The following is a 12,715-nucleotide window of genomic DNA, read 5'->3' as shown; positions in this document are numbered from 1 at the left end:
TGGAAAAAGGCTTAAATTCAGTTTTTAATAATGCTGCTGCTGCATTCCTATCTCATTTCTCAAATCAAATGCAGACTGTGAGGGCCAAACATCAGCTACCCCAGTGAAAGTTGTACAGCACAGCCCCAGGAAGACAGGCAAGCCTTAAGAACTATAGGCATGGATAAGAGAGCACCAGCACCCAGCAGCCCCCGGCCCTGCCTTCCAGCTCGCGAGCGGACCGACACAGAGAGTGTTAACAGTGACACGCCAGCACCCCCCAGAGGGAGGTGAAGCTTCTCCATTCTGGGCTGCCTCCCGCCATCCAAGAAATAGAAGTTAAAAAACTAAAACCAAAACAAAACGGATAATGGAAACCTAAAAGCGGATAACAAAACCTTCTCGGGATGTAAAAAGGAACACTGGGGTGGGAAGAGGGAAGAGGCCCTTCTACTGAGATTGTTGCCTGAATTTCATGGACACACCTGAGGGCCTAACCAAAAAGGAAACGGGGTTAAGGATCGTGTCTAAGTTACTGAGGGACCAGTGAGGGGAGAAAGGTGGAATGGTCAAGGGAACCAGGGATAGAGCCGGGTCTGCTTGTGCCGTGGCCTCCCCCATCCCCTTCTTAGCCTTCACATTGAAGTTTTAGGAATGCGCCACATAGAACTGCTTCGCTAATGCCCCTCCCTAACCCCTCTCTGCCCTCAGCAAATTTCCTACCTAGAATAGTTCAAGTGGGAGGCCTAACTAGCAGGAGGAGCGGAGCCCCAACACCCCTCTAAGGTAGAATCCTGGCTAGTCCAAAAAGGGTCCGGGGAAACTCGACACTGTGACTCTATTAGTATCTGCGACGTTTGTTTGGGCCAAAGTCCCCTCCAGGAGTTCCTCGGTTGAATGCGGGAGGGTTTCCACCCATTGCCCCAAGTCCTTCCATTGTACCACCCTGGCCAAAGCGGTCACTGGGTGGTGGGGTCTTCAATGCCAAAGGAGAAAGGGAGAGAGGTGTTAAAGCACATCCCCTAACCCCGAGCTCCCCATTACCCCAAGTCCCTCTCCCCTGAAAGGCCAATAAGGGCCAGCTGCACACCAGGTCTCTACTCTACCAAAAAGAGAGCCGAACCAGAGACGGGGCCTCTCGGCTTTAGGGTGACTGAAGCTGCCGATACCAGCGTCAAGAGCTGCTGCCATCACCTCTCTGATCACTCACCCCGATTTCTCACTGCTGACAATCCAGACACTGGGCAATTTACTAAACTCCGAAATCGGAGCAGTCTGGAGCGAGCCCTTCGATTCGTGTTTGCTGGATTGACATTCGGCATTCCTCTGGCTTAGACGGCTGAACTGGACCAACGCGGGCCGGTCCTTATGGACTCGGCCTACCGGATACTGACCCAGCTGGCCCCCAAGGGAAGCATGTTTCCAGACCACACAGAGCCAAAGTCTTTGAGCTCATTACATCAACCTCTACCTATATATCCCTTTTCCTCATCTTCCTCAAATATAAGCAGACCTACCCCATCCCCCACAGGAAACAGCAGAACAATCGGTTCCTAGAACAACCAAACCTCAGCTCTTCGAGCACCAGCTCGTGGAGCCTATCTAAACACTGTCTCATAGGGAATGAAGCCAAAGTGGAGTCCAAAGTGCCAACTCTGGCGCTTACCACCCTATGAAATCTGGGGCGAGTCATTTCTTTAACCTCCTGGACTCTGTTTCCTCCTTCTTAAAAGGAGGAGGTTGCACTAGCTGTCCTAGGAGGTCCCTTTCCGGTTCTAGTTCTAGGGCCCTACTGAATGCTGGAATAGGGGGCCTATGAAAGAACACCCCACAGAAAACAAGCATCGCCTCCCCCTTTGGGCCAAGGGACCCCTAAGGCCAGCCCTGCAAATATATTACCATTCCCATGGTTCCATCTGGCATCATTGGACCAGGCCCTGGAGCACTTGGGGCACCAGCTGGTACATTAGCACCTCCCAAGGATCCTCTGTTGTTTATGCCCATAGCACCTAAAAACAGCAATGTAAGGAGCTGGGGGGGACTAAGGACAAGGACATCACCACAATTATAAACACATTCATATTCCACGCACTCCCCAAGCTAGATGTGATCCAAAAGTAAGCTCGTACTAGCCTCAGAGGCTAGACAAAGGGTCGATGCTGTGGCCTCTCACGCCCTCCTCTGGTTACCAGAGCCAAGTCAAACATGGGGAGAGCATGGGATAGGAAGGAGAGCAGAAGCGACCTTCGTTGCCCACAGCCAACTCTCAAGCCAGGTGGCTGGCACGACAGAATGCCATACAGGTAGCGAGCACCTTGGCCCATAGCTAATCACAGCCACCGATTGCTTTTGCATCATGCCAGTTGTTTTTTGAAAGATGTTCTTCTCGTAGTCCTAGGCCCAGGGGAGTCTCGAGCCCAACACTAAACCCCAGCCAATAATGCTACCTGAACAGAGCAGCCACTGGAATCTGGGAGAGGTGAGAGGGAAGGGGGAACTGCTGGAGCTTCCTTACCTCCTATACCCATCTGGCCCATCCGCATCTCCTGCTCTCTCTAAAACAAACAAAATGGCACAAAAGTTCACCACGGGCCTGCTCACCAAAACCTCCACCTGTTTCTGTTCTAAGGACCACCTGCTGAGTTGTCCTCAATCCCCACCCCCCTAAAATCCCTGGGAAACAGTTCTAAGGGAAGTAATCAAATCAAAAGGCCTGCCAGAAAAGGCACCCCCAGCGTACTGCGCTGAGGCCAAGGGGAGGGAGCTGCCAAGACACGAGCTAAGGGCTCTCCCGTTAGAAAGGGATGCAGGCTCTGTCTATTGCTGTCACCCAGGATCCCAGACCAACAACCTGTCAGAAATAATTTGAGGGCATGAACAAAGGGCATTGGTGGCGCCACAGAACTTAGATCCTAACCTTGAACCACAGGGGAAGACAGTGGCCCCGATTTTCACAGCGAGCTTAAGACTAGGCTTCATCTATACTGTTTCTCCCTGTTTGGGGAGTGTGCCAGGTCTGACACTCCCATTACTCTGCAGCAGGCTGTATCCCTGCTCCATGTGCTCTCTGTAAGCTCTCTAAACCCATGCCTGACTCTTAGTGCTATTTCTCTTCCAAAAGGTTCTTTCAGTGAGCAAGGGGCAGACCCTGGTGCCCTTCGGTATCCCAGGCACCGGTTCCTAGTTGGTTTGTTATGCCATGAACGGGCAGCCCATCAGGGGTGCCTGGGTCTAAGGCACTCCGTACCGCATCAGGGAAGTTTCCTTTGAAGCCCTCCTGCTGCCGTCGCATCATTTCTTCCTGCTGCCGTCGCATCTCCTCCTCACGCCGCCTGCGTTCCTCCTCCTGCCTACAGGGAACAGAGAGTCAGCCATCAAGATGCCTGGGACCCACCAGAACGAGGCAAGCTAGTCTACGTGGGGATCCTACGAACCACACCAGGCCTTCTCTTCTGCCCTATTTCATCCTGGGAAGGTCCCTCTCCTGTCCTTCCGGTGCCTCTGAGGCCAGCACTTTAACAGCTTCCCTGCCCCATAGCGTGGCCAGAAAAGGGGCCTAGGAACAGCCCAGTCTCAAGCAACCTGATGAGGAGTCAATTAGGTTTTACCTAAAAGGATTTGGAAAGAGAGGGAGATGGGGCTGAGAAAGTACCTGAGCTCCATTTGTTTGCGTTTCTGCACCTCTTGGTTATGCAGCTCCTCCATCCTTCGAAGCTCTTCCTGGCGTCTCATCAAATCTAGAGGAGCAGACACCAGGCAAGTGACACCCAGGGCATTTTTCACGACAATATTCCCATCCACCCAGCCGCACCCCCTCCCACGTCAGAGGCTCACAGATTCAAGGCTGGAAGACGCCACCTCAGAAACCATCCCAACAACGAGGGAAGGCGACTCTATAGCTAGGCCACAGCACAGGTAGGACTGGAATCCAGGCCTTCCTGACTCCCTACACTATGCTGTCTGCCACGTCTGAGGACCTCCACAAATGTCATTCCACGAGTCAGAAAAGAGCAGCCCTCCAAGACGAGGCCTCGAGTCTGCGCCCAGAACGAGGGAAATTACTTTCAGGCCCCACTCACCCTGTCTCATCAACATGACCTGGTGCTCATGGCGAGCAGCCTCCATCTCCATCTCCAGTTTCTCTCTGGCTTCCTTGATATTTCGGTCTACTTGGTCCTGCTGCTGTTTCTCCATCTCAATCAGTGCTTTCCAGCGCATGGCATACTCATATTCAAAGGAGCCAGGCTGGGCAAATCGAGGTGGCTGCTCTCGCTCCCTGGTAACACAAAGACCTGGGTTCAGCTTCCACCCTAGCATTCATACCCAACAACGAAAACGACAATCTCTCAGAGAGGCGGAAAGAATACCGTATACCGATCACAATGGCTAAAAAACCCCTAACCCATTCTGGCTCAAAGGACTCTGAATCCAAAACCTGGCCTTCCCATCTCCCTCTCACGCACACAGACTGAAGGCATTCATTCTCCCCCTTCTTTCTTAGAAATAAATAGGCTTATTTCCTAGGTAACATACTTGTGGAATTGTTGGTTCTTGATGACCAACTTCTCCGGGAGCCCTTCTTCATCATCTAGCTGGTCCATCGGCTCCACAGTCACTGGACGAGGAAATCTGGGAAACGGGAAAATGTCTTCGAGTCAGTTGAGAAGGAAGCACTTCGCAGCAACAAAGCAAATTAACTAGAGCAGGGGCTCAGGAAAGCAACCAAAGAGAGAATTGGAGAAGCTTTCACACCTAGTCCCAGGGAGCCCAAGCCCCTCGTGAAAGCACTCCAGAGGATCTGGAGCTGATATTCACAGAAGCATCAGCCAGCAGTTACCTGACACAGTGTAGCTACAAAGGAGTCATTTATAATAGGCAGAGAGAATGGCCAGCTACAGTCCAAAATAAGTATTGCAAGAACGCTGCAAAGCACCTTGGGACCCCCACAGGTACGGGAAACAGTCCCATAGCCAACCCCAAAGAGAAGTGACAAAATACTTAAGCCCATTCTTCGAAGCAAGTACTGGCTCAAATGTTCAGATGGTACACGCCATGTTTTCTACAAGCCAAGGGGTTAACAATGCACCATCTTCGCCAATGTTAAGCTGGCATTGCGATACCATAACTGTACTTGGAGAAAATGGCTTGGGTGTGTAATGTTCAAGGAGCAGATTATTTGTTACTGTCTTGCTTTCATATGCAGAGAGAGGATCAGAAGAAAAAAAAAAAAAAAAAAAAAAGACCAAGATCAAGGCAGCTAGGTGGCACAGTGGATTGAGCACTAGCCCTGAATTCAGAAGGACCCGAGGTTCAAATCTGGTCTCAGACACTTAACACTTCCTAGCTGTGGGACCCTGGGCAAGTCACTTAACCCCCATAGCCTCAGCCAAAAAATAAAAAGACTAAGCTCAGGGGAGGCCAAGTTCTGCAGCTTCCAATGAGAATACCCTATCGGTACAGCTTCTTGGGCAGCTCAGCCCAGCTGCTCCAGGTAGAACTGGCCCCTCCAGCTTAATCTCTGCAGGCCTAGGGGAAAAAAGCTTAGAAAACAAAGAATCTGGCTTTTCCAGGCTCATCCTCTAGACTCACGCCAAAGAGGGAAAGTCAACTTTTAAGAGACACAACAAGAACACGTGAAGCCTCATGCAGTGAAAGCACAGGGACCGCAAATCTTCCCTCCACTTACGTGGTCAGAAGGAAGGACCCTTCACTGCATCTGTCCAGAGCTTTCCGGGCAGCTGGCTTCCCTGAGAATTCCACAATGCCTTTCCCTGAAGGCCTCCCTCGATCATCCACAATCACTACAGCCCTCTCCACCTGGCCAAAGACAGAGAAAGCCTCCTCCAACAGTTCATTGGACACGAACTGAGGCAGGTTCCGAACCGTCAGGGATGCGCTATGGCAGGCAAAGCGCACTCGCAACTGCTTTCCACGTAAGGGCATGTTGTCCAGCTCCACTTTAGCAATCTCAGCTAGAGTGCGGGTTTCCTAGATGGCGGGAGAAAGAACATCACAGCCTGATACACAGACCAACACAGAAATAAACAGATCAAGAACACAAATTTCCCACAGCCCAGGAACTGGCAACCAAGGGCAAGAAAGACCTTTATGGGGTCTTTATGAGGCCTTTCTGATCCCAGCAACCCCCTCCTTCTGCCTGCGAAATCCCATCCCTGATGCCGATCTCTCCCTCCCCAGCGCCCCCATCAGCTCAGTTCTTTTAGAGCCGCTCACCAGGCGGATGAAGCCAAAGCCTTTGTCCTTGTGAATGAACACCTCGCCTGCCTTGCCATATTTCTCAAACAGCTTCCTCATCTCCTCCTCGGTGATGTCAGGAGGGAGATTTCCCACAAAGAGGCGGCTACGCTGGGTGAAGGTCTTCTCCCCTGGCTTCCTAAAATTCTTCAGATCAATAGTCAGGCCTTCATCTGCAGAGGAACGAGATACACAGATGGTTTCTAAATTAGAGAATAAAATCCACTGAATTCTGACCAAAAAAAAAAAAAAAAAATTGTGCGAACAGGGACAAGCCGATGCCAAAGATAACCATTTTCTTTCCCAAGCAAACCCCCAACTGCCTTCAGTACTTTGTAACTAAATTAAAAAATGGGAGGCCAGGTCACTTTTCATCAGATTCGCCTTGCTGACAAGGAAAGGATTAAGAAGAAAACATGAGCCCGATCCCCAACACAAGACCATATATAAAACAGGAATTTTGTATTTGTTATTGTTGAAGACAAAGGCCCCCTCTCACAGTTTGTCCTCAGAAGTTACTCTCCTTTTAGCAGCAGAGAGTATCTCAGAATCTGGGGGGACTGAGGTCCAACATGATCCCATGGGCTCAGCCACAAAGCCAACTCAAAGCGGGCCAGAACACAAGCACACCGTGATAGTAGCCCAGGCCTATTCTTCCAGGTTAAGAAGGGCTTTTCCTTCTGCACCAAACTACTGTTTTTGTAAAACAAGATAGTAATTCTACCACACTGTAAAGATATTCCTCAATTAAGGCATCTGAGAAGCAGAATGAAAGTCAAAAGAAAATTCTGCATTTCTTCCTGATAAGTGCCCGGGGTGCCAAGCGAGATGGACCCTCCCTCTCCCCGACAGGCTTCGAGCAGAGGCTTCTCATCCAAATGTGGCTTGGACTCCATGGCCTTTCACCTGGAAACCCCGAATTTGCCCACATTCTCATGGAGAGTCATGCTTCTCCAGGGCTTACAGAGAGGTGGCACTGACAGGAGCCTGGCACACAAGTAACAACTTTTAGAGTGGACCTTCTCTACCTTTTCTGGGACAAGGACTCCCCCTTTTGGCAGATTGGTGAAGTCTATGGGCTTCTCCAAATAATGTTTGTTAATGCAGAAAATACTTCAGATCACAAAGGAAATCAGTAATCCTGAAATACAGTTGTCAGGATATCTCAGAAACAAGCTCAAGCACCCCAGGTTAGGAACCTCTGCCCTAGCTATAAATCCAAGAAAGAAAACAGAGCCCACAAGAGCCCAGAAACCCACAACAGGAACCAGTCAAGAAAAGTCAAGTCTAGGGCCCCCAGTCCAGGCAAGAAAAGGGCCAGCAAAGGCCATACCACACGACACACCACAGCAGCATTATGCCCTTTAGGAGGTGTTCTAAGGCATCTCTAAGAAGTGGGTACTACAGGACACCGACCGGTGTTACCCAAGAACACATTCATTTCTGTAGCTAAGGAGCCAGCCTGCCATCCCAAGAAGCTGTTTGGGAAGGGATGAGGAAAAAACCGCAAAGATACCCAATAGGAGGCAGAAAGGCTCGTTCTCTAGGTACCCAGCTAAATCAAGACATTACTGCCAAGAGAGGGATCTATTCCCACCCAAGTGCTAGAACACTCACTCTGGCTGTTGGCCTGCTGCCCATTTGCAGGTATTGGTGGTGGCTGCTGCTGCTGCGGCTGAGGCTGTGACTGCTGCTGCTGCTGGTGCTGATGCTGGTGTTGGTGCTGGTGCTGCTTCCTTGGAGTATGATTCTGTTTATCCAGGTTAAAACCTTTGTTGCTCTGCATTTTGGCACCCTAAAAATAAAACAGAACAGGTTGGTGTATCCTTATATACATTTGTTAAGGCAGTCAGTCACCACCTCGATATCTCTCACCTTAGAAAAATGAAAGCCTCTGCTAGAACCAGGTAACAGATTCCTCCTTGGAGACATGGGATGGAAAGTATGAAGGAAACAAGCATTAAATAAGCACCTACTATGTGTGTGCAGGACTCTGTTGCTAAGAAAGCATATGACAAAGATCTCACAACAGCCCAGCCTTAGGAGGTAGGTGGTTATTATTGTCCCCATTTTACAGGATCCTGAGGAAATGGGAACACACAGCTAGTATTGGAGGCTGGGCTGGATTTGAACTCAGCCAGGCCTTTAAGACTCCAAAGCTCCATCCACTGTACCACCTAGGTGTTTCTTAATACAGTCCTAGACCAACAAGTTCTGTGTGACATAAAGGATTAAACTACATACAAAAGAACATCAGATGAGCAGAACCTGTAACAAAGGAAAAATGACAATGGGGACTCTACTTCTGAGCCAGTCCAGCTAATTTTCAAGTTCAAATCTACCCCAGTTAGGGCCTCCAGGGCCTCTCATCGGCAGGCCCAAGATTACTGATGACCTGGCTCATCCACTGATCTTGGCTTTCAATTCAGTGTCCAGGAATGAGAGCACTAGCTCTTTCAAGTAAAACAACCATTTCTCATCAGCAAACATCAACCGAGCTGCTTTCTTTCAGCATCAGTTCTGTATGAAATAAAAGAGAGGCAAAGTCAACCCCATACAGAGGTCCCAAAAGTCACGACTCAGCTGAAGGAAAAGTTTCTTACATCCTACTCAAAGTTTTTCTTTGCAATCTCAAAGACCACTACCATCCCTAGCCAAACCTTAGATTTACCGGTATTGGAAGAGTCCACGACAACTTGGCCAAAAAGTTATTTTAGGAGTGACCAGGTACCATTAAAAACCAAAACAACCCCCCCCCCCCCCCCCCCCAACACACCAATTTTTAACTTGATGAATACCAATTAAGTTATATAGAGTTTCGAGGTTCGAAAAGCACTCTGCATTCTTTTGCTCGATCTTCGCAGTAGAAACCGAAGTTAAAAAAAATCCAAAATGAATCCTAGGACCATTTATTTCATCACAGTTAAATGAACTGACTGCCCATGAGATCCCAGCGGCTCCCATTTGGGAAGCACTCATGTGCTGGGGATACCAAAACATCAAATCAACAGGTACTGTTACCTAGAAACTCCCAATTGAGCCACAGTCAAGACAAGGGGGGAGGGAGGCAAGGGCAGTCTTTGAGGGAAGGCTCAAGATTAAGGAGGCCTGGAAAAGGTTTCTTGTAGAAGGCGGGGCCAGAGAAACCAGTAGGTATATGAGGGAAAGAACTCCAGGCACGGCAGGCAAGCAGCTAAGAGTGGGAAAATGGAGTGAGGAACAGCAAGCAAGCCAGTGCCAAGCGGTCATAGATGCCCAAAGATCCCAGCTGAAATGCTTCCGTGTGCACATGCCAGGCCGCCGGGGTCTAATTCCCATTTCTTGAAACACCAGTCCCAGCCATTTAAATGCCAAACCGGAAACTGATTGCAGAAAGGCTTGTTCACTGGCTTCCTATGGCAACTCCAACACAGGACAGTCCCTCAAATTCAGAAATTATACAAAATTTGCAGAATTTACAAGTTTATACCTTGTGATATTTTCTTTTGTAATAACGTACCTAGAGAAATCTTGACCGATGGCTGGTCATATTTGGAATTATTGCAATCACTTAGGGAAATTTTTTCAAAAGTCCTATCTCTAGGCCCCAGCGTCTCCTGCACCAGCTTTTCCAAGAATGAATGCCCTTTCTCATCTCAATAGCACCTCACCCTCTCTCCCAACACACAGCTCAAGGGCAGAGCCACAATCCGGGAGATAAAGCAATAGCCCATCTGGACATAACTCGGGGTTCTCGGTACAGGTTTAAACACTAATTGAGGCCAGGTGGTCTCTGTTACTATTGCTTGTTTAAAGCTACAGGCCCCCTCTCTTGAGCACTAACCTTTAGACTAGACTTTTTTTGGCTAGCCCACTCAATTTCTATTCAAAAGCTCAGATCTTTCCTATTCAGACAAGCACACATCGACTCCAAACTGAAAGGGCTTGCTTTGGAATCTCCCTCAACCACAAAGCTAGCATGCCCCCTGGCACCATTCTCGGTACCCCTGGTTTTTTCCTTACCTCTCTCCGGTCTAGAACACAGGCCCTGGCAGAGGTTTGTGTCTCTGGTCCTAGTATAACATCCCAGAGCTTCCCGGACAATATCCCCATTCAGAAATCCACAATACACATTTGCATGTTAAAGGCAACCCCATGGACTTCCATTCAATATTTACCGTTCAAGGCCTGCACACAGAGATTTCACTTAACATTCAATTTAAAGGAAGCCATTTCGAGACAACCACAAGCAAATGGCTCCTACATCAAGGAGGAATTTTGAGATGCACAAAGAGCCAAAGATAGGATAAAGAAAGGTATTGTTGGATGAAGCCTGACCAAATTGAACCTGGCGATTGGATATTTTTTTCCTTACGTAGACCCTTCTCCCCACAATTTCATCAAAGGTACCCAATCTTTAGACGGTTGATGGGGGAAAGAATATGTCTAGAATCTCTCTCCAGTTGGGGAGGGGGGTGGATGGAGGACTATAGGCTTAAGGGGCCTGTGGGCTTAAGGAATGGAAACAAGGAAGCAGAAATAACCTTGCTTCCTACCCACCTCCCACCTTCTTCCCAGATTCCCTTGGTGGAACAATCTGCATGGGAACAAGCTGCTATTTTAGAGAAGCAATAATGACAAAATGTCTGGAATGTAACAATTATTCTAGCAGGTGATTGCTCTATCATGGCATCAGTACACCAGTGTAACCCAGAAGATGTAACATTTTCTCTGGCCTTCAGTTTTATCAACTGTAAGATAATTAGGTACCTAAGATCGAAACATTTACAAGGTATCTTCCACTCCCCCATCAAGGATCCTACCAGCTGCATGCAAAATTGTGGCCACTAAGGGAGATCAGCTTTTTCTACCAGGAAAACTTCAAAGAATGGTCTACATTTCTCCTTCTAAAAGTCTATTTTTATACAAATTAAATAGCCATTCCCTCCCCCCCCCCCAAAAAAAACATATTAAGCCTTAAAACACAGTGCAAAGGATTTTGAGGTTCCCAATCCTTCACTTCAGCAATAAAAGCTGGCACGTAAGTAGTCTAGGAGCTTTGGAAAGTGCTTTAGATTGCAAAATCGACTCCATGACATCCTATAGGCCCCTCCAAACTTGTAAGATACGAAAGGTTTTATTGGCCCCATTTTCCAGGCAGGGGAAGTGAGGCCGTTACATTGAGAGGTGGTATTTGGACCCAATCTTTTCAGAGTATTTATGTGTCAATGGTCACGAAGCCCCCGAAATCACGTCTAGAATACCGGCAGTCTCACCTAGTGATCGATGCCAAAGAACAATTTCACACTGGAGAGTGAGTTTTTCTAACCCCTTGGCAGGACTTTTCTGAAAACTGCAAAGCATTAGCGATGGAGGAAGCAGCTGGCAGATTTAAGAAGTCAAGATCCGTTGGTGGAAAGAAAGCGTTTTGTAAGCTGGGGGGAGGGGGGAGGAGGACCGGTGATCACTTGGGACACAAAAAGGCCCTAAAGGGATGAATGTCAACATCTATCCCGACGGGGTACGGGCCCGACGAGCAGAAGCGCGGGATCCCAAGGGCAAAACGTGGCAGGGCCCCCGGCGGCCTCCCCCCACCGCCGCCGCCGCCGCGCCCCCGCTCCCGCTGAGCACAAAGGGAGGCCCAGGAGAGCAGGAGGCGACGCCCCGAGCAGCCCCGGCCTGCCCTGGCTCGCTCCGCTCCGAGCGCTTGCAGTAGCACGGGCCCAGGCCGCCCTGCCGCCCGCCAAAGAGCGCGCGCACCGCACACTCGGTACGAGGGCGACCGCGGATCAGCAGAGGTGGGGAGAGAGCACGGGGGAGGGAGGAGAGAGAAGGGGGAGGAGCGCGACGAGGCCGAGACCAGACCGAGGCTGAGGCTGAGGCCGAGATCGAGGCCAAGACCAGACCGAGGCTGAGGCGAGGGCGAGGGCCTGCGCCCGCCCCCCCCCCCCCTTTCTGCCTACACTTCCCCGCCCGCCCGAGCTGGCGAGCTGGCTTCAGCCTCACCACCGAGCCGCCCAACCGTCTCGTGCTGCGCCGCTACCGCCGCCGCCCAACCTAACTCCACTCCGCCCCGCCCCGAAACACTCCTCGCTGTGCCTCACCAGAGACTCCACGTTCTGCCTCACCGGGGCCCGCTCCTAGCACGACTCACCTGATGCAAAGCTGTGTCTCCCCCGAGTAGCGGCAGCGTTCCGCCGCCTCTAGCGCCTCAAGAAAAGAGCGCGAGGCCGCCGGAAACCACTCAACCTAGTTCGGCACCGCCCTGGGCTCCCAGAGTTGAGACCCTTACTGGATGGCCGCCCTGTCAATCCGATATCGTGCTAGGGGAGGAGCCACTCTACGCCCGGGGCATCCCGGCAATTGGCTCTTCTGGGCTTGGACACCGCCCACAGACCTTGCTGCTCAGCAAGTTCGCTTGAGCTGTGCACGGGGGACAAAGAGCAGGCTGACGAGGCTCATTGCGCCTGCGCGAAGTGAGGCGCGTGAGGCTCTGGACGTT

The 12,715-nt window shown here is 50.2% G+C and overlaps 1 protein-coding gene across 1 annotated transcript; it reads right to left on the bottom strand.

Moving 5' to 3' along the window:
• NONO (non-POU domain containing octamer binding) lies at nt 1–12,465 on the bottom strand. The gene is made up of 11 exons (XM_031944563.1): nt 12,368–12,465; nt 7,852–8,029; nt 6,214–6,407; nt 5,666–5,967; nt 4,513–4,608; nt 4,059–4,255; nt 3,632–3,716; nt 3,227–3,329; nt 2,495–2,534; nt 1,879–1,988; nt 1–955 (listed from the first exon to the last, which is right to left on the bottom strand). Exons 2-11 carry the CDS (start codon nt 8,018–8,020, stop codon nt 821–823), a joined length of 1,431 nt encoding a protein of 476 aa, XP_031800423.1. The 5' UTR covers nt 8,021–8,029; nt 12,368–12,465; the 3' UTR covers nt 1–820.
• Between the last annotated feature and the right edge of the window lie 250 nt (nt 12,466–12,715).

Source organism: Sarcophilus harrisii, chromosome X (genome assembly GCF_902635505.1).
Source record: "Sarcophilus harrisii chromosome X, mSarHar1.11, whole genome shotgun sequence".
Classification (NCBI taxonomy): domain Eukaryota; kingdom Metazoa; phylum Chordata; class Mammalia; order Dasyuromorphia; family Dasyuridae; genus Sarcophilus; species Sarcophilus harrisii.
The sequence above is the reverse complement of the archived record's forward strand: the minus strand, read 5'-3'. Positions and strand labels throughout refer to the sequence as shown.